The following is a 27622-nucleotide window of genomic DNA, read 5'->3' on the forward strand; positions in this document are numbered from 1 at the left end:
ACAATGAATTTATTTAAACTTCAAAATTTAGCTGAATTGGTTAGCTGGCCGTGAAAACATTTTTCAGAACTTTTTTTTTTTTTTCACGTGTACAAATATTTTTTTCCTTTTGTAAATTAACTTTAGTCTTTAATCTTTCAAATACAATGAAAAAGTAGTCGAAAACCTACAAAACAAATTATAATAAATCGGCTTTCAAAACTATGTCCCTCTATCTTTATCCGCCCATTTTTGTCCGTACCTACTTTCTAATAAACAGTTCAAAAGGCTGAAATGATTTAAATTTTTTTTTTTTTTTACATTAGGCATCACCACTTATCAAGGCCAACAGGCCACTCGAGGATAAGGGTTAAAGAGTGTACAGTAGAAATTGAACACTATAGTAATCGTTAATAATGGAAATTCGGTAAATTTGTTAACTTATATGGAATGGTTCATCAAAAACTTGTTTACATTAGACTTGAAGACAACCATATTGTAGTCAGCTGGAAAGCAGGAAAACAATTCCACAGGCGTGCAGTTCTAAGAAAGAAGCTTTGTTTATGGAATCTACGTTTAGGTTTAGGCACAGATAAAGAGTGGGGGAAATTAGTGATAGTGTTTTCTGCTAGACGGGTGTTTCTTATGAAAGTCTGGCAAGGGGGGGACTATAGATTGGAGCTCAGCCGAGCACTTGCCATGAAAATAACGATAAAGCAGAGAAACTCGCAACATCTCTTCTATGATATAGAGGTTGCAGGGAAGAGAAAAGGACATCCCCTACAAGGCTTGTTCACATTTGTGAGCTTTTAAACCAACATTTTCGGGTGAAAACATTACCTACTTACGTGCCATGACGAAATTAGTATAAATTCCCAAATTTATAAAAATGATTCAGTAGAAAATAATTACAATTAAAAATAAAACTTAATAATTCGATAAATTCTATCATATGTTTTAATGCAGAAGAGTTGTGCGGCCAATTCAGTATGAAAATAAGGGGAATAACCCTCGACTTAAAAAGGGTCTGCCATTTTTAAACAGAACGTAATTGTGGCAGATTTTTTTTTTTTTTTTTTTTTGTTAAAAATTCATCTGACACATCTACTGGATCATTTTTCGTAATTTTTTGGAAGTTGTACTAATTTCACCAATGACATGCAAGCACGTAACCTTTTCACCTGAAATGTGTCGGTTTAAAAGATAACCAATTGTAGATTAACACACACACAGACATACATATATATTTTTTTATTTGTTTTTACATAAGCAGTAATGCATTGCTACACAGTCATGAGCATGTTTCGGTCAGCTAGTTTTTAGTAACTAGAGATCTTATCAGACGGGCTAGCTTATATGAAAGCAAACTTTGCAATGAAGATCTCGAGTCAACTTCCAGTAAAAGCCATTTATAAATAGAAACAAGATAGAATTAATACATGTGTAAAACAAGATTAAAAAGGGGTGTGGGAGTAAAGTAGACAGGGTGGTGATTTAAGAAGTTATGGTGAGGACATTGAAAGACAGAAAGAGATGTTATCTGCATGTCCCCACCTTAAAACTTCTTAAACCATCACCCTGTCTACTTTACTCCCCCACTCCTTTTTAGTCTTATTTTATGCACATATTAATTCCATCCCTTGTTTCTATATATAAATGGCTTTTACCGGAAGTTGACTCGATATCTTCATTACTAAGTTTGCTTCCATATAAGCTCGACTGCCTGATGAGGTCTCTAGTTACTAAAAACTAGCTGACCGAAACATGCTCATGACTGTGTAGCAATATATTACTGCATATGTAAAAAACAAATAAAAATATACCTTGCACTACTTCGGTATTGAGCACTCTTATTAACCTCATACTTCACTAGCTACATTTCCTCTGAAAAATAACCTCAAAATTACATATATTTTCACAAAATCAAGACAATAAAAATAAAAAAAATAATAGCATTATATTGTGTATCTTCATATTTGTTACAATTGTTTTGTGACCATTTGGGTGACTTGAAACATTATGTCATTCAAAAATATTCCAAACTAGCCACTCTTCAGATAGCGAAATACACTATTTATTCATATACGAACATTCTTCTAATCTCTATTTAAGAGAGCAAGCAGTTAGACATTTTAAATCGAATCATCCTTAGTGTATGAAAAAAGCTATCACTCTCAGTATATCAAAAACAATATCCGGGTTATCACAAAATGAGAATATTTTTGATAAGAATAAGGATTATTATAATGAAGCTTTAAGTAGATGAGGATATCATGAAGAAATCAAATACATAAAGGAGGTGAATTATAGACATAGCAGAACAAAGTACATAATATCATATAACCTGACAATGAAAGGAAGAAGAAATGTGAAGAATAAAGATAGATATAACAATAATAAGAATAATAAAAAGAATGAAATTAAAAAGAATGAAGAAGCATATAATGGTGATAAGAGAAATCGATGAAAAAAACAAGTTTGGTTTAATCCGCCTTTTAGTGAACATATTCAAAATAATATCGCTAAAAATTTTTACAAAATAATTGATAAGAACTTCACCGCTGCCAATCTAGGTAATACTATAAGTTCTAATAATGCTGAAATAAAAAAAATAGTGAATAATAATAGGATTGAATCAGTTGAAATAAATTTGGAGAGAAAATGTAACTGTAGGATACATAATGAATGTCCATTAGAGGACAATTGCTTAATTTCTCAAATTGTGTACAAAAGTGAAGTTAAGGTGGATAATAGTAAAAAGATGTACGTAGGGTGGGGACGGGATATTTTTTAAGGACAGATACAGAAACCACGTTGCATCATTTAAAATTGGACCCGAGAATGAAACAAATAGGGATGTGGATAATGATAGAAATGAGGATAGGACGAAAATGAATATCAAAAATTAGAAGAGGAACACATCTGCATTAGATGATTGGGTTAGAAAACTACGTAAAAATAAAACGAGTTTGAATTAAGATGGTCAATACTAGATAAGGCTAGAAAGTATAAACCGAGTAAATAAAAAAGATGTAATCGGTGCTTACTTGAAGCATACCACATAGTGAATTCTAAAAAGGAAATCTTAAACAAAAAGTTAGATGATAGACAAAATTGTCTTCATAGAAATAAATTCCTATTATGCCTAAAATCTGATTGAAATAATTTTACAATGGTTGGTTGGTTGTTTTGTTTTACGGCATATCAACCCTTTTCGGGTTATTTAATGCCAAATCCAAAGATTTTGAAGAAAAAATTTTTAATAGAATATATTTGCTGTTTTCAAGTCGGTTTCTATTTAACCCATAGTTAAAACCCTAACAGATACTACCACTCCGGGTCAGAGTGGACCTGGGAGCAATGATAATTAAAGGGTGGCTCCACACTCCCCAAAGCCCGCAAGCTGGGGCCTCACCACTGGATATAGTTTAAGGTCATATCCAGGACCCGCATTGAGGGACTTTTACCCTCTGCAGGGGAGCAGTCGGTGTATTCTAATGCCCCACCGACAGGGCCAAATTTACAATGGAAAATTTACAGAATATATTGAGGGTGAAATGCAAGTGTATAAAGAGAATTCTTAAAGCTAATACTAAGATTTTTAAAATGTTGCAATCTTCAACTTAACATATAGGAAATAAAATAATTAGAACCTAAATAGAAGAAATAAAAGTAATTTTGGTTTTAGTAATCGTTATGAATAATAAAATTAGACCCGAGAAATTTCAACAGCATAGGAATGAAAAAAATCTAATACTAAATAGCAGCAAAATATTGAGACAAGCAAGCTAAGATGGAGTAAAATAAATTTTATATATATATATATATATATATATATATATATATATAATATAAGGCAAATGCGCGCACGCATTTTTGTATGTCTTGAAAAGGCTTTTTTCGACGACGGTCCGAGGGGGGGGGGGTTACTATCGCTTAGAACTGTTTATATAGCCCCTAGATAATAATATCTACGATTTGGTCGCGTCTAGAGTTATTTACAGCGACTTTTACAAAATTATTGCTATTTTGGCTTCTCACGTGTTGATTCGGCTTTTTCGTATAAAAATCGAAACTAATTCAAACACAACATTGTTCTCGGCTTTCGTGCCGAAACGTCCAGAAAGCAATCAGCTTTTGATCAATGCGGAGTTTCTCCTTATATCAGACAATTGCTATTCGATTTGGACAATGGGGAGCTGCCCCCCCCACCATCATCTGAGGGAAGCGAAAACTAAAAATACTGCCATGTCATCGTAACAATCTCACAATGACCTCATTTAGCGTCTTCCTGTCAATCAAACCTCTTTCACTCGCTTTGTAAGCCTTTACTTAACACGCTAATCAATTACTCTCACTCGTGGTTGAGACGGTTAAGTGGTTGGCTTTTGTTTCCACCTCCACGTCAAGGCTTCCAGGTTCAATCCTGCCTCCTGACTAAAGCTATTTTTTTTCTTCTACACCTTTAAACACCCGGGCAACAGTTTAACCCCCCTCCCCCATACACACAGCGTTATTATCTAAAGATTGTATGTTCGATCCGACAGGTTTATTTATGTCATTTTTTTTTCCATTTTGGTTTTGCTTTTTCCGATTTTTTTAACATCGTCTTTTTCATAATATTCAAGCAGGGTTATTACTCCCCCCCCCCCCATATACACACACCTACAAACACCCGGGCAACGCCGGGTACCCCCCGCTAGTCAAAATATAAAGTTAAAAACGAGAAATTAAACCGAGATTGGCATAAAGAAATTAATGTTAAATTATAAGTTTAAAATCAAATGAAGGTGATTAATCTATATACATAAAATCAAACATGTGTGTATGTATGTGTGTTCACTTTTTCTGTATGTCTACAAAAGGCTTTTTTGGCCGTCATTCTCGATTGGCTCGCTCCTTAAAACTTTTATATGCTGTCTAAATAATAATATCTACGACTAAGGAACTCGGGTTGCAGCTATCTTTAATTTACCCGACTTTTACCAGCTATTTTCGAGATATTTTTTGATTTCCGCGTAGCAAGGAAAACAGAAACTGGCTTCCAGCGCAAAACTAGGTCAAACATCACACAACTTAACGTTCTCGCACCTGCTAATTTAGGTTTATAAACGTAAACTTAACACTGTTATCAATTCATCTATTCCTGTGGTCGAGATGGTTAGGTTGCAGGGTTTTTTTCCATTTCCTTTCCACCAAAGGTTCGGGGTTCAAGCCTACCTTTCTACTAAAACTTTTTTTCTTTTAAACCTCCAAACACCAGACCAACGTTTTTTGCTTTTTTTAACAGGGTTGTTTTGATCTACCTCCCCCCCACCAACACACACCTCCAAACACCCGGGCAATGCCGGGTACCCCCGCTAGTAAATACAAAAGTCAAAATATTAAAATATGAATGCTTAAATTGGCAAATTGATAACAAATTTAATAAACGGTTATCTTCCTTACAGCGTCAAAAATTTAAGAATATTATTGAAGAGGAAAATAATTTAAATTAATGACATAATAAGTATGGGATGAAGATAAATTTTAATCAATAATTTTTCAAATTTACCTTTTTATTACAATTCCTTTTTAAGAAATCTATATATATAAAAGCGAAAATGTTTGTGTGTGTGTGTGCATTTTCGTGTATGTCTGCAAAAGGGTTTTTTTTCCTCGGCCTTCTTGTGGGGGTCACTCCTTAAAACTTTTTATATCATATCTAAATGATAATATCTATGACATAACAAGGGGGGGGCGCGTGTGTATTTAATTTGCCCGACTTTGAAAAGCTAAATATTCAACAGTTTTCGATCGCCGCGTCTAGATTCGGCTTTTTCATATAATTAAAAAAAAAAAAAAAACTGCCCCGCAGTAAATAAAATACTGCCTCGCAGTGAAAGTTGACCTCATCAAGTCGTCAAGTACGGGCACCTGCCAATTCTTAATACTTAAATAAATTCAAACGTTTTCTCTACTACTTCTTGCTGGCCCAGTGGTAGCAGTATCAGAATTTTGGGGACATTCGCAGGCGAAGTCGCCATTTTGAATATACACCTATCTTTCTATCAGATTTTAATAATAGTAAAACGTAATTTAAACCCGTAAATTTTATTTCAATAAAACGAGCAAAGACCAAATTTTAATATCATAAAAGCTTTAATAGAGAAATAAACAATTTTATTTATTTTTCCGTCGATTTCTTCACTTAACATTCGAACAATAACATTACTTGAATCTTACGATAATTATTTTAACGGCAAAATAAAGAACTTACCTGGTTAATGAGTAAGATATGCTTTCTTTTAATCTTCCTGTATGAGAATTTATTCATATTTATGTATTATAATCCATGTATTTTTAAATGGAAGGATTTTTCCAACACACGGCGACGACGGCGTGTCTTTAAAGCAAGTTGTAACGACACCGGAAGTGAAAAATTATCTCTTACTTATGTACGGAGGCCTATAAGTGTAAAAAAAACCCACTAATTCAGAAACCTTAATAATCTCGATATTGGATTATATTCCTTCAAATTTTCCACTTTTAAAGGTTTTCGGAGGCGCTGAAAACATAAATAACCATTTATATATACGGCAAACGAAACTAGTAGTTTCCAAGATAAAAAAATTTTACAAATGGTCACAAAGTGGGGGGTCACTTTTCTATAATGATGTGACGTCAAATGGGCACCCACTTTATGGCCACATTGCAATGAACAGATTGACGGTAGCAGTACGTTTTTGCCTGACTTAAGGGAGATAACTTGTCCGGTTTTTTTTATTTTTGTGCCTTGACGCTATCGTAGACAAAATCTGATAGTTTTCATTTTTTCATTAACACGAATTACGATATGACGCAGATGTTCAATGGTATTTTTCTTTTTTTAATATCTTAAAGAAATTCCTGAATATTTTTTTTATTATACTATAAATCTGCATTATCCGAATTCGTCTTTTTTTTTTTATATATCGAAAAAAAGGAAACCAGGAATTAAATATAATTATATAAACTGATCGACTATTAATTACTGGAACATTCTAAACAAAAATTAAGCTTCCACGTAAAAAAAAAAAAAAAAAAAAAAAAACACGTGGTTATCGAAAAAAGAAGGATTTAAATTTTGGACTTTACCGGTAAATTACCAGATAAGTGATATTTTTTGTTGTTTTAAATTTGAGTATTTTATTTATTCATGTTTTATCTTCAATTTGTGATATATAAAACGTTTCAAGCAAAATTAATTATTACATTTCTCATAGACATTCCAAAATGGGGGGGTGAATTTATAAAACAACGTTTGTCTAAAATATTATATTTAGTTTATCGGAAAGAGCATAAAATTTTACATTCACCCTGAAAAAAACGTAACAATTGAACGAATAGGAAAATTTTGATAGATTTTTAAAGTTTAAAAATTGAAAAATATTCATCTCATAAAAATCAATTGATTTCACTACGTAACAAAATGGCTTCCCAGAACGCACGCACGCACTTTGTAAACAATGTTTTTTAAACAATGAAAAATAATATTTCTATTATTTTTTAAACAACTTAAATAGTTTATTTTGGAAGCATATTCTATAAAGAAAATAAATAACCCACTTTAGAAAGAGAAATTACGAGTTTTCTATATTTTAATCGCAGTTTTCTGTTAGGGGTGTCAAAAATTCCCCCAAAATTCTGATACTGCTAGCCCAGTGGTTAGCGTCGCACGTTTTTTTTTTCACACTTTATTTTCCAACCTTCAAGGCTTCAGGTTCGATCCTTCCTACTTACCTACCAAACTTTTCTTTTAACACCCCCCCCCACCACCACCTGACACAAACACCCAGGCAATGTCTTTGGTTTTGATTTACCCAAAACCACACCTCGAAACACCTGGGCATCGCGGGTACTCCCGCAAGTCTAATATATATATATATATATATATATATATATATATATATAAAGGCAAAATGTGTGTATGCATGTATGTGTGTCAGATCATGTCATATGCTACTGGTACCATGTAACCCAGTACTACCTGCCTCATGGTCGGGTCACTGGCGACTAAACTGGTTCCCCCACCAGACTTGTTTGGTGAGGAGGGCGGCTAGTCTCCCTGAAGGATTAAAAACAAGACCTTCCAAAGGGCGAATGAACTCTTTTTCTGGGTCAACGGCCAACTAGCACCGTGTATATTTGTGTGTGTGTGTGTGTGTATATGTGTATTGGGGTAGAGAGGGCTCCCGTAAACCGTGGTGAAGGCAACCTTTCTAGGAGAAGCAAATTTCTAATTTAAAAAACCATAAAGCGGAAGACCAGTACCCGCATTAAGCTGGTCTGCAGTTTAATTTGTTGCTGGCTATCTTGCTCTTGCTTGTTGCTGGATCTCAACATTTTGAACTGAGAGAGAGACTTAGCTGTTATACAAAGCTAAGACTCTGTAACATCATATTTGTATAGATACTCCCTCAGACATTTGGGCTCATGGATTTTAAATGTCTGAGGGAGTGGCACTCGTCTGACAAGACGTTGCAATCATCATCATCATCATCATGTATGTATGTATGTATGTATGTATGTATGTACACTTTTTATGTATGTCTGCAAAAGGCTTTTTTCCGGAGACTGCTCGCTCGGCTCCCTCATTCTTAAAACTTTTTATATCACATCTAAATCATAATATCTACGAGTTAACAACGGGGGTCGCCTGTCTATTTAATTTGCCTGACTTTGAAAAGCTAAATATTCCACATTTTTGGATCGCCGTGTGTTGCTTTCATTTTTCGGTATAAAAAATGATAAACTAGATTCGAATAGCCACCTCCCTGGCCCACCTCCAGAAAGCGATGTAAACGTTGGTCAATGTTGGCTTTTCACCGTCATATCAGACAGTTGCTTTCATTTCGAGACACTCGCCTAATAAACGGGGGAGCTGCTTTTTCTTCCCCCAATGTTCGGTAAAAACTGTCCCACACAAAATTTTAACTGCTGAACAGCCATGGCTTACGTCAGGTTTCAAGGTCAAACATCACGCGACTTAACTTCCTCGCACCTGTCAATTTCACTTTATAAACGTTAACTTAACATGCTTATCAATTCCTCTCCCCTCGTGGACGAGATGTAATATGATGTTACAGAGTCTTGGCTTTTTTTCCCTCCTTTCGTTTTCACCTTCGCGTCAAGGCTTCAGGGTTCAAGCCTACCTTCCTACTGAAACTTTTCTTTTACACCTCCAAACACCCGGGCATGTTTTGATCTACCCCGCCTCCAACAACACACCGGGCAATGCTGGGTACCCCCCGCTAGTTAAATATAAAGCAAAGTTAATCATAAGATCATAGATGTAAACAAAACTGATATAAAACTATCGTAGATTGAAGAGGATATAGTTGGGACATAAATATACACTAGAATTTGAGAGTGTAGTTTAGTATGTAGAAAATAAAACAAATAATTTGGAGAAAAATAATTATTTAAATAAAAAAAGTCGTTTTATGTAATATTTACATAGGTAATTGATTTAAATATAATTTTAAAAGTAGAAATAGGAAAATGGGTCAATTTATAAATTCCATGACTAACGGAAAATAAGTAAACAAACAACAAAACATAAGAGTTGGGTGGAGGAGCTTGCTCTCTTAAATAGAGATTAGAAGCATGTTCATATGTGTAGTTATTTCACCATCCGAAGAGTGGCTATTTTTTGAATATTTTTGAATAACAATGTTTGTAATTGTCCGAATAGTCATGAAACAATCATAACGAATATGAAAATACACAATATGATACTATGATTTTTTTATTTTTATTGTCTTAATTTTGTGAAAATATTATATGAATGTTCGATTATGAAAACTGATAATCATGAAGCTTAATAATCGAGTCATTTAATTTTGATTTTTCTTGGCATATGACCATTACCAAATTTTGATATATTAAAATTTTTGGTTAAAAAATATTAAGGTAGATATATATATATATATATATATATATATATATATATATATATATATATATATATACACACACACACACATTCAGTTTTTATTTGTTCTACATAAGCATTTTAATTTTTCTTGGCATATGACCATTACCAAATTTTAATATATTAAAATTTTTGGTTAAAAAATATTAAGGTAGGTATAATATATATATATATATATATATATATATATATATATATATATATATACACACACATAGTTTTTATTTGTTCTACATAAGCATTTTAATTTTTCTTGGCATATGACCATTACCAAATTTTAATATTAAAATTTTTGGTTAAAAAATATTAAGATTATAAATATATATAGGCAAACTGTGGGAACTACCGGGGCATTTCTCTCCTCTCTACCACAGGGAAAGCCCTAGCTCGGGTTTTGGCCAACAGGCTTACACCCCTTGCAGAAACCATCCTTCCCGAGTCCCAAAGTGGTTTTCGACCAAATAGAGGCACGATGGACATGATCTTCACTGCTCGTCAACTCCAAGAAAAGTGCAGGGAGCAAAATTTACCATTATACATGGCTTTTATAGACCTTACTAAAGCCTTTGACTGTGAACCGTCAAGCCCTTTGGCTGGTTCTTGCAAGGTTTGGATGCCCAGTGAGGTACATTCGGGTACTGAGACTGCTACATGACAATATGTCAGCTACAGTCCTCAGTAGTAGTGGAGATGAAATAGAGCCCTTCAGGGTTGACACGGGAGTGAAACAGGGATGTGTCATTACCCCAACCCTGTTCCCCATCTTCATTACTGCTATCCTCCATCTCACGGACAAACATCTTCCCTATGGAGTTCGGATTATGTACAGAACTGACGGGCGACTTTTTAACATCAACAGATTTAGGGCCAAAGGTCGAACGAACACCATATCCATTATGGAGCTACAGTATGCAGACGATAACGCCCTTGTAGCCCTCTCAGAAGAGGACCTACAGTGTACACTGGTTGCCTTCACGAGGGCGTACAAACAGCTAGGACTAACAATTAATATAAAAAAAAAACCCAAATCCTCCATCAATCACCACCAAACAGTACTCCAGTCTCACCCCCAAACATCTCCATCGACAACGCTAGACTGGAAAATGTGGACCACTTCCCATACCTAGGCAGCATCCTATCATCAAAAGCCAACATAGATGATGAAATACAACACCGTCTCAGCTGTGCCAGTGGGGCTTTCTCAAGGCTAAGGAAGAGAGTATTTGAGAACCGTGACCTTCTGGCAAAGACCAAAATCATGGTATATAAAGCTGTCTTGCTGCCCACTCTTCTCTATGGATCGGAGACCTGGACCACATACAGGAGGCACGTAAAAACCCTGGAGACGTACCACCAAAGATGCCTCCGAAAAATCCTCAGAATTAGTTGGAAGGACCGACGCACCAACACCAGCGTCCTGAGTGAGGCTGACATTCCCACTATCACCGCTACTGTTGCTCAACGCCAGCTCAGATGGACTGGTCATGTTGTCCGAATGCCGGATCTCCGCCTCCCAAAACAGATTTTCTACTCTCAGCTTGTTGAGGGAAAGCGTGCCCAGGTGGCATGGAGGAGCGCTGTCCACAAGGGTGCTGCGCTTTATAGTAGTGACCTAAATCAAGCTGCTGAGGATAAACGCAAGCACAGAAAGGACAGATTATTAACGAGACACACCCAACCCCACCCCACCACCACTACCTTTATCTGCCCAAATTGCACAAGACAAATTGGGTCTAGGATTGGGCTCTATGCTCACCTGAGAACCCACAGAAGCCACAACGGAGGACAGTCTTACTCGGACACGAGTGATCGCCGATGATGATGATATATATATATACATACAGTTTTTATTTGTTTTACATAAGCATTTTATATGTCACTGCACATTCATGAGCATGTTTCATTCAGCCAGTTAGAAGGCACTTCAGACCTCTTCAAGCGATATTGCTTATTCCATAATTACGGACTCCATTTTTGTATAAGCAGCATTGCCTGAGGAGGTCACTAGGTACGAGTAACTAGCTGAATGAAACATGCTCATGACCATGTAGTGATATATAAATGCTTATGTAAAACAACCTAAAAGTATGTTATATATTGTCCAACTATTATCAGTATTGAACACTCCTTGTTAACCTCGTTAAAAATTCATTGGTTGCTTCACCTCTGGAAAATATCAACCTGGAATTTATATTGCTTACAGCATTGTGCAAGTTTATATATATAATTGACACTATACATAAGTTTGATCTCCCATCGATACTTTCAGTTTCACGGAAATACTGGAAACTCAAACCGGAGAGCTAAAAATGCCAAATGTAACATTCTTCAATGTTTTGATCGCTCGTAGTTGCACTAAATTTTCATGATGAGGAATTAATGTTTTGAGCCAATTTTTCAATATTTGTCGTCCGAAAGACCGATTTTGTCACGTACCGACGTGTCTGTCAGAAGTTTTTGTAACACACACACACACACACACACACACACACACATTTTGCCTTTTATATATTAAATTTTATTCTAAAATGGATAAGTATCAAAAATTTCACGAAGATCTGACTATTAGTTGATTTTTGCTGGATTTATTAAACACTGGTACGTTTTCACGTTCGGAATGCTTAGTACATGGGAACGTTATTTTAAAGCATCAATTATGTACACACGATTTTTGTCTCGCATTTTCATTATTTTCGTATGGTGAAAAGATTTTTAAAAAAATTATTACTAGTTTATTCTGCCCTTCTTTTAAATGGTACAAAAGTTATATTAATAATATTAATTTATAATAAAGTTACATCATGTTACATATAGGGGAGGGGTAAACTTTGGAGGTACCTAAATTGAATAATAATAAAAAAAAAAAACATAAAACTTTAATTAAACTTGAAAATACGATTTAAAAAAATAGCGCGGATCAGTAAATGCATTAGCATTATCACCTTTAACTATAAATAAATTTCATAATTTTTGGATATGATAGGTTACTCTTTTTGACATGCTCCAAACGGCATATTTAAAAAAAAATCGATTTGTCGATTCTTTCTTAACAAGCATCAATTTTTTAAAATATGCCAGTGTGTCGGCTAATTTTACTAACTTAAAAATTGAAAATAAAAAGTTTCGGGGTTTGTATTACTTACTGTACGTACACAGATTTGAAAAAGTTGTAAAGAAAAAAAAAATATATATATGTATATATATATATATATATATATATATAAAATAAATGTTATCATAGTCAAGATAAATTACTTTTCTACCTAACTGGATAATTTTTTAGTGTTTTTATTTAATGTAACATGTTTATTCAGCTCGAAAAACATAGTGTTTACCGATGTATTGGAAAATTAAAAATGGCGCCCGACTCTATCTCTTTGACACGGTAGGTTTGGAAAAAGGAGTTAAAAATAAAAAATATATACAAAATACTGTTAAAAACCCACCGAAATCTATGCTAGTCTATCTCGCGCCCGCGGTAACATATTGAGCGATTTCTAACAGTATTTTGTTTGTTTTGTTTTTTTTCATTTTAACTGCTGGGCGATATCCAAGCGGTGTATGTACCTCAGTCCGACAGGTGCTGGTGGCTGCTGGGCAGGTTCCCGGCCCCTCGCCTGAACGGATCTTTGACGAGTACTCTATCCAGTCTCCCTGCAGCCGAAGCCGCTCACGAGTAATAAAGCAGAATAGTATAACGAGAAAGTAAACCCCTTTCTTAAAAGTCATGAAATTTAGTTTTTTTCTAGTAATATGATACAACTTATGTCTGTAATGCGTGATAATCGTCTAAAAAAAGGTTTTAAAAAAAAAAAAGTTAAAAAAAAAAGGTGAAAAAAAGGTGAAAAACACGCATTTTTAAGGAGTGGACACTCTTAGTCTTGTACAGGTCCGCCCTGTTTTCTTTAATAATTAATTTAATTTTATACCTTATCGTTTTTCGTATTTTTTTTTTGGGGGGGGGGATATGTTCATCATCACTGCGACATGACAATTTAAATAAATATAATTGGTTTTGCTTGCAAGTTATTAATCGAATAAAATTGTTTATATAAACTGATTCCGTTTTTGCCAATGTTTTATACAAACTGCGGGTTTGTTTTACTGCACACATAGATTCGAAAAAGTCGTTAAAAAACAAATATATAACAAATAAATGTTATCAAAGGCAAGATAAGTTACTTTTCTACCAAACTGGATATGTTTTTAGTGTTTATATTTAATGTAACATGTTTATTCAGCTCGAAAAAACATACAGTGTTTACCGATGTATTCGAAAATTCAAAATGGCGGCCGACTCTCTCTCTCGGAGACGGTAAGTTTGGGAAAAGGAGTTATAAATAAAAATAACAGTCAAAATACTATTAAAACCCCGCCGAATATATGTCAGCCTATGTCACGGTAACATATATTGAGCGAGTTTCTAACAGTATTTTGTCTGTTTTTTTATTTATAACTTCTTTTCCCAAACTTACCGCCCCAAAGAGAGAGTCGGCTGCCATTTAAAATTTTCCAATACATCGGTAAACACTATGTTTTTCGAGCTGAATAAACATGTTACATTAAATATAAACATTAAAAAAATATCCAGTTAGTTAGAAAAGTAACTTATCTTGCCTTTAATAACATTTATTTGTTATATATTAGTTTTGTGACAACTTTTTCGAATCTATGTGTACAGTAAAACAAACCCCAGAACGAAGATGACATATTCCAAAAAATCACGTAATTTAATCAAGTATTTTTTTTATTCCAGAAAATTAAATTTTACGACTAAGCGAGTCGTAGTGTTTTCGTCGGGCATAATAAAATCCGATGAAAAAAGGGGGAGACAACTCAAACTGAAGTGTCAAGGGAAAACATCAGTTTTATGTTTAATACAGTTTAGTGGTAAAATCGCCAAAAATCGTAAATTTTCATTTTCTTAGCTTAAAAAATATTACTTGATCGATTTACGTGATTTTTGGGATATGTTATCTACGTTTTGTAACGAGTATGTACATCAGACTTTTCTGTATTTTCTCTTAATTGCCGCTATAAGTGCCAATATGAATAAGCATCGAATTTTAATACCCAAAAATGATGATTCAAACAGTTTAAAGGTTTATAAATTCGTGTCAAATTTAGAAAGGTCATCAAGTAATTTATCCTTTTCTTTTTTTCTTGTTTGTCGGGGGGGGGGGGGTATACAGAATACAGACCGTACTGGAATAATGTTATTTAGAAACAGAGAGATAGGGGCTTGGCTTTTCTTTTTTGGGTGTTAGTAGTGAGTGCAGTGCTGCTGCAGTGGCTGCAGTGCAGTGCATGTCCATGTTAAGAATGGCTTTCTAAATAATAACATTATTTCAGCACGGATCAATAAGTGCATGAGTACCCTTTGTTTTTAACTATTCTATACTTTCACCTAACAATTTAATAAAAGATACCGTAAAAACTGAATTTAACTTGAAAATCCTATCAAAAATAAATAATAACAAAAGATACTACGGTCCCTATTCTGAACAAGTACCTTCTTTAAGCTATAAACAATGGTTTACTTGTTTACGAACGAGTCGCGAAATGCATTCTGCTAGATTTTATTTTCGTAATTAACTAATTCTTTTAAACAGACTTTTTGCTTTGTTTGATTTGTATGTTATTGTATTTTAATACTTGTTTATTTTAATAAATGATCGGTTCATAATAAATTTTAACAAATAATAATAATAATGCGCAAGTCACGTAGAAGCGAGAAACACCTATAAGAGTTAGGTACTCATGCACTTATTGGTCCGTGCTGAAATAATGTTATTTAAAAAGCCATTCTTAACATGGGAAGGGGAGAGTGTTTTATACCTATCTGTACTTTAACCTTACAATTGAATAAAAAAAACAAAAAAAACATAAAACTTTAATTAAACTTGGGGTACTCATGCAGAGAGATCCGCCCTCCCTGCTGAAATAATGTTATTTAAAAAGCCATTCTTAACATGGGGAGGGTGCTTTGTACCTATTCTGTACTTTAACCTTACAATTGAATAAAAAAAAAAAACCCCATAAAACTTTAATTAAATGTGGAAATACGATTTAAAAAATAGCGCGGATCAGTAACAGCACCAAGAATTATCTCATTTTTATTACTATAGAAAGAGATTATAAACAGGACCCCCACTTTTGACCACGCTCTTATGCTATCTTTACTGAACGGATTCTGGACAAAATGAGTCCCGTTTTTTTTTTTATATATATATATATTTTCGATAAAGACATAACTGATCAAGAGTAGAAATTAATTCACATTGGTAAGTAAAATGGATACTTACAAGGTACAAGGTTAGCGGGAGGGCAAGCAGAAAAAGCCATAGGTAGAGATGGAAGATGTTTGAGAAGGTGCTTTGGTTCGGGTCGTAGTACCAGCCCCCGGTAATTGAGGGTACGATTCCCTGTCGGATGATGTCCAGTGTATGCGACCCCATCGGGGGGCCCTACAGCCGCTTCAGAGCTCTCGCTCGTCTATTCTGGAAAGTGATGCGTCGTAGTTGCAACATTCATAGCCGTCGTCTCGAAGAGACACGGGAGGCGATCGAAACGACACACTCCGCGCAGATTATAGATGCATAAGGACAAGTGGCCGCCATTTTGAAAATATTGCAACTCTCGCTGCACAACGCGAGATTTACGATGCGATCGCGAGAGAGAAAAACAAACAAACATAACAAAAATAAAAAACGATGATTGACTTTCCGAGTGATGACGGACTTTGCCGAAAATAAAACCGGCATAATAAAAGCTTTTTAACATATTTCTTTTTAAATGCATTTAATTTATTTGTCTCGTTTTATATATATATATATATATATATATATATATATATATATATATATATATATATATATATATATATATATATATATACACACACACACACACACACACAATGATTACTTATCTGTAGAATTACAAAAAAAAATTCAATTTTAAATTATTTCTCAGAAAGTAAATTTTCTAAGAAAGTAAATTTTCTAAGAAAGTAACTTAAAAATGATAAATATATTTTTAAAAGTAATAAACGGACAAAAATAATAAATTTAATAAATAAAAAAATATTAATAACATTTTCTTTTAAAATATATTTTATTTATTTATTTAAACTTCTCTCTCTCTCTCTCTCTCTCTCTCTCTCTCTCTCTCTAGACACACATACACACATTTTTTTTATTCAATTCAATTTTCACCCCAAACAAGGAACAGTGCACACACACACACACACACACACACACACACACACACACACACATATATCTATAATATAAAACTGAATGTGTGTGTGTGTGTGTGTGTGTGTGTGTGTGTGTGTGTGTGTGTGTGGTCACGAATAGGCTCCTATATGGTTGACTATTGGCCTTCGGGACAAGATCAAAGTGTAGTATCTGTTCTTCAGATGCTGCACTTCTATTTCTTGTTCTCTTTCGGTGGAGGAGAAATCATTCACGACTGAGACAATTTTTATTTTTGTACCTTTTCTCCACGTTAAAAAACGACCCTGGTGTCTAACTCTGTCCCGTGGGGAGGCATAGTAAATAGGTACATATAATAAGATGTATCGAGACAGACACAGGAATGGGTATGTTTGATCTGGCAGAACGGTGGTTCATTAAAATTGTGGGGGTCTTCGTTCGCGCCTGATCCACAAAGTATGGAAATAAAAAATTTAAAAATGAAAAAAAAAAACGTTTACAAGTGTTTTTGATATAGATGTACATAAGAATACTTTGATAAGTATGTTTTAACTTAAATAGGGATGGTATAATAAAATTGTGGGGTCTACATCTGCGCCTAGCCTTCATAAAATGGAAATAGGCACAAACTTTAATGACGGCTTTTCATATCTATCTGCGTGAGTATACTTTTATAATTATGTTTCAGTTTGAAGAAATATGGTATAATAAAATTATGGGGTGTTCGTTCGCGCCTGACCTCCATAGAATGGAAATATGTCACAAAGTTTAACAAGGTTTTTTAATATAGATCCACAGAATATTGTGATAAGTGTTTCAGTGTGAACAGGTATGGTATAACAAAGTATGGGGTTTATCTATTTTATTTTTACTTTCATCATATTTTGCTTTGGTTTTGATACCCACAAATTCAACCCAAATTTACAACCCTTCCTTTTCATAACCTATCATACTTTCATAAATCAGAGTCCATTTTCTGTAGGCTGTTTTTGAACCCAGTCAACGACGGGTACTTTTGCTAGTATATATATATATATATATATATATATATATATATATATATATATATAAATTGGCTTGCATTATATATATATATTTTTTTTTTTAAATTTGTTATTATATTTTCACCCCAAACAAGGCAAATTGCCACTTTGGTGTAGGGGGCTACTATCAGGGGCAACAACTACTGGTGTACTATGTAGGGATTTGGGCAGCAAGATGTCGGTTCACGTTACACTTGAACTTCTGCACGTCAGTACTGTTGGAGAAGCAGGGACCTGGAATGGAATTCCAAAGTCTAGCGGTTCTGGGGAAGAAACGATTGGAGTAGAAAGATCTTTTACATCTAGGGATCTCTACAGTGTGGGGGTGGGATTTAACAGCCTGTCGGGTTTGTCGAGGGTGCTCACGTCGTGGGGGCACAAGTGATTGCAGTTCGTCAGAGCATTCACCACTAAAATACTTGTAGAACAGGCAGAGGGATGCAACATTTCGTCGATGGGACAGAGGCTGAAGCTTAGATGCCAGTTCAGGGCCTATCAGGTTTGCGACTCTCTTTTGAACCTTGTCAAAGAGCGAGAGACTAGTAGCAGTTGCACCAGCCCAAATGTGACAGCAATACTCCATACATGGGCGAATGGTAGCCTTATAGAGGTACAGGATATTTTCGGGTGTTAGTAGTTGTATAACATTTATATATATATATATATATATATAACATTTATATATATATATATATATATATAGCAATTGGCTTATATTATATGTATAACATCTATATATATATAAATTGGCTTATATATATAGCATTTATATATATATATATATATATATATATATATATATATATATATAAATTGGCTTATATATATATAACATTTAAATATATATATATATATATATAGTAAGTTAAAAAATGTATATGGCGATTAAGCTACACTGAATATTCCGCATTTCATCCACTTTAGGACTCTTCAGGCACGCACATTCTGTGGTTGTTTGTCGTTTTTATATGCGCATCATCTATTGAGATTTTAGTTAGCCAATCAGCTTTCTAGTATCCACCGCGCCCTTCCTATCAGCCAATGAGCATGCACTTATCGAACAAAGGCCTATTTGACCTCTGGTTGACTTGTTTCTTTGTGTGTGCTCTATTTAGCCTGGATATTTAGTTTTTTGATCTGTTTTAAATCTAGGTTAGTGTTTTTTGGGTTTTTTTATATTAGTTTATGTATAAATATATATATATATGTGTACATACATATATGCACATATATATATATATATATATATATAAATATATACATATATATCTATACATACATATATGTGTGATCGTTTATGTATATTCCTGTTTATTTAATTTATTTATTTGTTTATTTTCTATTGTTTTTGTTAGTTTTAAAACTATGTTGTATCTCTATCCTAGAGTAAATTTTATCTTGTGAACACAGTTGTTTGCTATTTCTCTTCTACAGTTTAATAGATGTTGGGGTCTTTGAAGTACAGGATAGCAAACTTTTCATGAAGGCATAATCTACATGGGTCGTCTAGGTCCCTACACATGGTAGCTTGTCTTATTATTTTCCATTCAACTACCGGCGAATGTCTGCTTTCCTTGAGTTCCCAATATTTATTCACTAGTGTTGTTTTCATACAGTGTTTTTTATTGTTGAATGTACTTTTGTGGTCATAATATCAAGTTTTGAAATCTAAGGAAGTCATACCTATGTAATATTTCTTGTTATTCGGGTTTTCTTTCGCAAATATTGTTGCCTAATAAACTACGCTTTTAGTTAGACATTTATTTTGAAGTGGGCAAAGTGTGCGGTGTCTACAGTTGCATTTATCTTGTTCGTTATTAGTATTTTTATTTATAGTATGGTTGTTCTTGTCCGGGGTTGGTTTATTATTATGTATCTATGTATATATGTATGTATATGTGTATGTATATATATATATATATATGTACATGTTTGTGTATATGTATTTATGTCTATGTGTATATGTATGTATATGTGTCTGCGTGTATGTATGTTTGTGTGTGTATGTATATACATTTATATATGTTTGTATGCATGTATGTATATATATGCATATATGTGTTTATGTGTATGTATGCATGTGTGTATGTATATGTATGTGTATATGTGCATGTATGTGTGTATGTATATGAATGCATATATATATGTATGTGTATGTATATGTAGGTAAGTGTATGTATATATGTGCATATGTCTACATATATGTATGTGTATGTGTAAGTATATGTGTGTATGTATTTGTATATGTGTGTGTATATGTGGATGTATATGTATGTATATGTGTATGTATGCATGTGGGTATGTATATGTATGTTTGTGTATTATGCATTGTGTATGTATATGGGTATATATGAGTGTATGCTTATAGATATGCATGTATGTATGCATGTATATATTTATATGTATGTATGCCAATGACCGTCTTGTGTATGTTTGCATGTGTGTGTGTATGTATATGTATGTGTGCATATTATGTATTGTGTATGTATGCATGTATATATGTGTGTGATATGTGTACATATGTATGTGTGCGTGCGTGTATATATATGTATGTATACCAATGGCCGTCTTCAGTGTCATGTCTGCTTGAGCATGTGAATTCGCCGGCAGGACTAAATGTCTTTTTCGGGCTCATGAACTTTCAGTATCTGAGGGAGTGGCACTCGTCTGACAAGACGTTGCAATCATCATCATCATCATCATCATGTATGTATATATGTGTGTTCACTTTTTGTGTATGTCTACAAAAGGCTTTTTTGGCCGTGATTCTCGGTTGGTTTGCTCCTTCTTAAAACTTTTCATATGCGGTCTAAATAATAATATCTACGACTAAGGAACTCAGGTCGCAGTTATCTTTAATTTACCCGACTTTTACAAGCTATTTTCGAGATATTTTTTGATCGCCGCATAGCAAGGCAAACAGAAACTGGCTTCCAGCGCAAAACTAGGTCAAATATCACGCGACTTAACGTTCTCGCACCTGTTAATTTTGCTTTAAAAACGTCAACTTAACACACTTACTGTGGTCGAGATGGTTATGTCGCAGGCTTTTTTTCCATTTCCTTTCCACGTCTACGTCAAAGGTTCGGGGTTCAAGCCTACCTTTCTACTAAAACTTTTTTGTTTTCTTTTACACCTCCAAACACCCAGCAAGCGTTTTTTGTTTTGATCTACCTCTTCCCCACAACATGTACACACACCTCCAAGCACCCGGGCAACGCCGGGTACCCCCCCCCTGCTAGTCTATAATATAAATCTCACCTGTCTGTTTAAATGTATGTATGTATGTTTGTATGTTTCTCAAAAACGTTTGACAGAGGCAATGGATTTTTTGTAAGATCGGTAGGATTTTGAAGTTAAACTCTCCCGACGACAAATATCGAAAAATTGGCCAAAAACATTAATTCCTCCACCCTCAACTGGCCACTTTTCTACAGGAAGGGGTCGCTTTTTTTTTCCAATATTTTTCAAAAGTCATCGCCTCTTTTCGATTGTCTAGCCTTAATTTAGACCTACATGGCTTCTGGTTTGGCGATGGGCGCAACAGCGAATACGTCACTTTTTTTTTCACTTTGTTTTCCTCCTTTGCTGCCTGCCTGCTACAACTTTTTTTTTTTTTGCTCGCAATTTTCTTCTTTTTTTTTTCGTTGCTCAGCCAACACCCTTACACACTCCTCCACTTTCTTTTCTGCCTTTGCGTCATGGGTTCGAGCCTGCCTGTCTACTACAACTTTTTTTTTCTTGTTTAACACACACCTCCAAACACCCAGGCAACACCGGGTACCCAAGTTAGTATATCAGTAAAAACAACCTGAAGATAAAAACGGTAGGATCCAAACCTTAAGTAATCTAGATGATCTTTTTTTAAATTTCAAATAATGTTCATAGATAAAAGATAAAAATCATTTAAAGTAGAATCTTTAGATTTGGGGTTCCAGAAAGCAAAGAATATTGCAACTGTTTAAAAATAAAAAAAAAAAATCATTTTTTTTAAATACAGATGTGTAGAAAAATAGGTCTTGGTAAATTCTTGGAGATCCTTGTAGATCCTGATAAAAGTTATAAATCCTGGTGTAATAATTCAAATATTGAGTTGATGTGAAAATATAGCAAGATCCAGCCAAAAATTGAAAGACATAAGGATGATAATTAAAAAAAATTTTCAACAAATGAACATTTTTTCCAAACCCCCAAAAAGTAACACCTATATGTGAATATAGTAATCCAGTGTAAACTTAGAAAAATGAAAACTGTTATCAACTCAAAGGCGATTCCACACATAATCACACACTGACAAAATAAGGCAAAAACACAAACACGCACACACACACACACACACACACACACACACACACACTTCTTGCATTGATTCTCTATTCCTCAAATATAGGAGGGGAAAAAACAAATTCACTGCCTGAACTCACGCACACAAATAAACAGTCCACGCATACAAATTTGTGTGTAGTGCAATTCATTCAATACCTTGTAACTTATAAGTATATAAATTCAAATTAGTTTATTCAGTAAAAAATAAAACAATCATACTTCAATTGTCATATAGAAAAAGGGTGTTAGAACTTTACACAAAAGAGGATACAGTATTTCATCTGTTCAAATTCACATTGAATTGTTGCATTGTTGATGCATTTATTATCTCCCTTGGAAGTTTATTCCAAGGTTCAGAGATTCTGATTGAGAAAGTGTCCCTCCTTCACTTCAATCAAAATCCGCTGTGAAATAGTTTCTTGTAGCATCCGTGTAATCCTCTTTCTGGTACAGGAATGAATAAAAGGTTCTGAGGAGATTGTAGGTTAAAATGAAATCACTTTTGCAGAGGGGTGAAATGCAGTGTAAAAGTGCCAATCGATCGTACAATTAATAAATGCAGACACAAGGCAAAGAGGTAATGGCAATAGCAAAGAAGGATGACAAATACAAATATTTGATTAAATACGATATGTATTGAGTTTTTTTACCAAAAGTAAGGTAAAAAGTACGGTAATGAATTCAGGATGAGCTGGAGTGAGAACGGGCGTCTCAAAGAGTTGAGATTGTTGGGTCCTTGAGGTAGGAACTGATAGCCGGACGTCAGTGAGCACTGGTGCAGGTAACTGGACGTCAGTAAGCACTGGTATAGTTAGTTAAAGGTCAGTGGGAACTGGAGCAGATAGCTGGACGTCAGTGGGTACTGGAACAGGTCACTGAATGTCAGTAGACACTAGTATTGGTAGCTGGACGTCAATGGACACTGGAGCAGGTAGCTGGCCGTTGGTGGGCACTGGAATAAGTGGTTGTCAGTGAGCACACTGGACATCAGTGGGCACTGGAACTAATAGCTGGACGTCAAGAGCCAGAGAAGCTGCAGGAGAGAGTTGGAAGCATTGGGGTCACTGCAGTAGTAAGCTGGAGAGTTATTGTAGACAGTTGGAAGTGCTGAAGTTGCTGGAAGCTGCTGGAAGCTGCAGAGTCGGCTGGAGAGTCACTGGAGTGAGCTGGGGGGGGGGGGCGCTGGAGTCACTGTAGGAGTAAGCTGGAGTTGAAGCAGGTTCAGAATTCAGGAACTGGAACGGCAGGCATGAGGGGGGGAAACCCAGGAGGCTGACAACAGTGTGCATTGTGTTCTGCCACCTCTGGTCCCCAAGGTGATAACACCAACTTGATTCTCATCAAATCGAGATGAGAGTGCTCCTAGGCCCCGAGCTGAACTGGAGATTTGCTGTGGAAGCTGCTAGCTTTAGGAAGAGCTGTTCGTGATACAGGCTCTATGACCAGTGATAGTATCACTAAAAATGAATATAATTAATTTCACACCGTATTACTTACAGTTAAAAGTATTTTTGGTACTTATTAACTGTATTTATTTAATCTAGGTTTAAAATAATCATCCTTTCTTTTTGCTTAATTCATGAAAGATGAAGTTTTCTCTTTGTTGTTTCAAAACAGTCATTGCTATTTTTAACACATGGTCATGGTGTATTTCTGGGTGTGTCATATTTCAGCCGACAGTATGTTTTTGTTTACGAACATGGGAGACAATGGCAAACAATGATATCACCACATAATCATCAGTGCTCAAGAGAGAAAAAGTTAAGCTTTTTTGAGTCAACTTTCATTGGGTAGATCTGATCGAGCCTAAACCATTTGAGTTACCAGTCTTTGAACTCTCCTCAGATGCTGGATATCGTTTATTAGATACTAGCCTGGGTGCCTGGCATTGCCCAGGTGTTTGGAGGTGTGTGTTCAGAAAAAAAAAAAAAAAGGTGGTAGTAGGCAGGCAGGCTCGAACCTGCAAAGGTGGAAAAGAAAGTGAAAAAAATCTGACATCTTAGCTGATGTCTCCATGATGCAACCAGAAGTCAAAAGTGTTGAAATTAATCAAAGTCAATCCAATGGTGATGATGACTTGCTAAAATGTCGGCGAAAAAAAATCGACCCCTCCTTGTACAAAACGGCCAAGTTTAGGGTGAAGGAATAAATGTTTTTGGCCAATTTTTCGATATTTATCGTCCGAGATGTAGAGCTTCAAAATGATACCAATCTTGTAAGGATCCATTGTCTCTGTCAGAAGTTTTTGCAAGGCATACAAACATACATACAAACACACATATATACATACATTTAAACAGACAGGTGAGTTTTATATTATAGATGGAACAATACTTTGACAGTGGTCTTTTATTAATTCTATTTTTATCTTTGTTGAAGGGACAGATGATGGTGATAGGTCTTACAGCTAAGACAGGAGACAGAAATAAATATGGCAATCACAAAGAAGGAAAAAAGAAACCTGTGTGTGTAGCAAAATACTAAGATGGCATTTATTTCACAAAAATAGATAAATGACCGTTAAGAAGATTTCATGATCCAGTGAAACGACAGGAAAGATAATGGATAATTACTGTGGGATGATGGTGATGGTTATCCTGGTCAAAGTGTCTTTTGGTTTTTTCACTGGAAGTTGTTGCTTAGAGGGGTATAGGCCATCCACAACTTTGTAGATGCTTTTGTAGTGAGGAGTTCTTTTTTCAGGGTGAGGGTGCTGGCCCTACGCCCAACCTTCCCAGAAAGTACATACAGCGCCTAACCTTCCCGAATGGTCACCCATCTGGTACTGGCCAGGCACAACATTGCTTAACTTTGGTGATCTGGTGAGAACCGGTGTATCAGTGTGATTGTGCCGTACTGCTTTTAACATAGCTGCTGTAGAAATTTGGTTGGTTGGAGAACAAGCTGCAGATATTGATGATGATGATGATGACGACGATGATGATTGTTACGGGGTTAAATGGTAATAAACGAAAGGAAACAAACATGTATTCACATATATTGCAGGCAAAGACAGGTTGAGAAATACCATTGCTCAATGGTGGGGTGTGTGCACCCGACCTCCTTTGTCGCGTGCCAATCTCTGACTGCCAAGCACCGGTACTCGATACCGGAAGTGACATCACCAGAGGAAGTGACGTCATGAGATAGTCCATTAACCCCATGGAGGGGCGTCTCCAACAATGATGACAATCCTTTAAGCTGCAATTAGTTTGTCCGTTAGAATGTTAGTAGTTAACTTTTCACATCACTCCGTAGGATGATGGTGATGGTTATCCTGGCCAAAGTGTATGACACACCCAGAAATACACCATGACCATGTGTGCTAAAAATAGCAATGACTTTTAAAACAACAAAGAGAAAACTTCATTTTTCATAAATTTAAAAAAAAGAATGATTATTTCAAACCTAAATTAAAATAAATACAGTTGATTTTAATTTAATTTGGTCTTTTCACTGGAACCTGATGCTTTCGACAGAGCTGCTGTAGACATTTGGTTGATTGGAGAACAAGCTGCAGATATTAATGATGACGATGATCGTTTGAGCTACGGCTAGTTTGTCGGTAAGAATGTTAGTTTACTCTTTACAGAACGCCAATCACATGGCCGTTTATCCAAACCTTTTTCTTTGTATCACCCGTCAATAATTAACAACAAGCAAGGGAGATCACTCTCAGAACTTAACACAAGAACAGAACTCTTATCTTAATACACAAGAAAAATACTTAAAAGAAAGGCTTGCTTCATTTGATTATGATAGTCATTGTTGTCGTGCTGTAGAAGGTAGTGAAGCTACAACTGCTGCTGACTGTCATCGTTGTGGTAGTGAAAACCGTTCCATTTAGCAAGGATTTGCTTGATCACTTCACGTCACTTCTGAGGCTGAGCCTGTTTAAGAGTGAAGATATGAACTTTTTTTTTATATTGTTTTGTCAAATGAGTAGAATTTATTTTTTTTTATATTGTTTTGTCAAATGAGTAGAATTCATTTATTTTTTATATTGTTTTGTCAAATGAGTAGAATTTATTTTTTTATATTGTTTTGCCAAATGAGTAGAATTTTTTTATTTATTTCATATTGTTTTGTCAAATGAGAATTTATTTTTTTTTATATTTTTTTGCCAAATGAGTAGAATTAATTTATTTTTTTATATTGTTTTGCCAAATGAGTAGAATTCATTTATTTTTTATATTGTTTTGTCAAATGAGTCGAATTTATTTTTTTATATTGTTTTGCCAAATGAGTAGAATTTTTTTATTTATTTCATATTGTTTTGTCAAATGAGAATTTATTTTTTTTTATATTGTTTTGCCAAATGAGTAGAATTTTTTTTTTAATATTGTTTTGCCAAATAAGTAGAATTTATTTATTTATTTTATATTGTTTTGTCAAATGAGTAAAATTTATTTATTTTTTTATATTGTTTTGTCAAATGAGTAGAATTCATTTATTTTTTATATTGTTTTGCCAAATGAGTAGAATTCATTTATTTTTTATATTGTTTTGTCAAATGAGTCGAATTTATTTTTTTATATTGTTTTGCCAAATAAGTAGAATTTATTTATTTATTTTTTATAGTTTTGCCAAATAAGTAGAATTTATTTATTTTTTTATAGTTTTGCCAAATGAGTAGAATTAATTTATTTTTTTATATTGTTTTGCCAAATGAGTAGAATTAATTTATTTTTTATATTGTTTTGCCAAATGAGTAAAATTTATTTATTTTTTTATATTGTTTTGTCAAATAAGTAAAATTTATTTATTTTTTTATATTGTTTTGCCAAATGAGTAGAATTAATTTATTTTTTTATATTGTTTTGCCAAATGAGTAGAATTTATTTATTTTTTTATATTGTTTTGCCAAATAAGGAGTAGAAAGTGTATCTTGGATTTAGTTTCACCAACCCTGTAACTCTTGCTTCTCTTATTTTGTCCTTTATCACATTTTGAGATGTGATGTTTCTGACAAAGAGGAAAGAATTGCTGTTTTCTAGGTCAGAATCTATTCCACCTAACACATTATTGGCAAGTTCTTGACCGTGAATTAGTATTTTTTTTAGCACCTTACATCAAGTGGCTTCATATCTTGTCTGGAG

At 34.4% G+C, this 27622-nt stretch overlaps 1 protein-coding gene across 13 annotated transcripts in view; it reads right to left on the bottom strand.

Moving 5' to 3' along the window:
* LOC145255819 (pecanex-like protein 1) overlaps positions 1 to 16649 on the bottom strand; it is a 269992-nt gene extending 253343 nt beyond the window's left edge. For 8 of the 13 annotated variants that reach the window (XM_080114536.1, XM_080114535.1, XM_080114527.1 and 5 more), the window contains exon 1: positions 16240 to 16630. In XM_080114536.1, coding sequence (XP_079970662.1) covers positions 16240 to 16392 — 153 coding nt within the window. In that variant the 5' untranslated portion in view covers positions 16393 to 16630. Of the gene's footprint in view, positions 1 to 16239 lie in introns of all 13 variants that reach the window. The other 5 variants (XM_080114534.1, XM_080114533.1, XM_080114531.1 and 2 more) reach the window with 4 other exon arrangements.
* Positions 16650 to 27622: the final 10973 nt, after the last annotated feature.

Source organism: Euprymna scolopes, chromosome 31, assembly GCF_053919585.1.
Source record: "Euprymna scolopes isolate OS-2025 chromosome 31, ASM5391958v1, whole genome shotgun sequence".
Classification (NCBI taxonomy): domain Eukaryota; kingdom Metazoa; phylum Mollusca; class Cephalopoda; order Sepiida; family Sepiolidae; genus Euprymna; species Euprymna scolopes.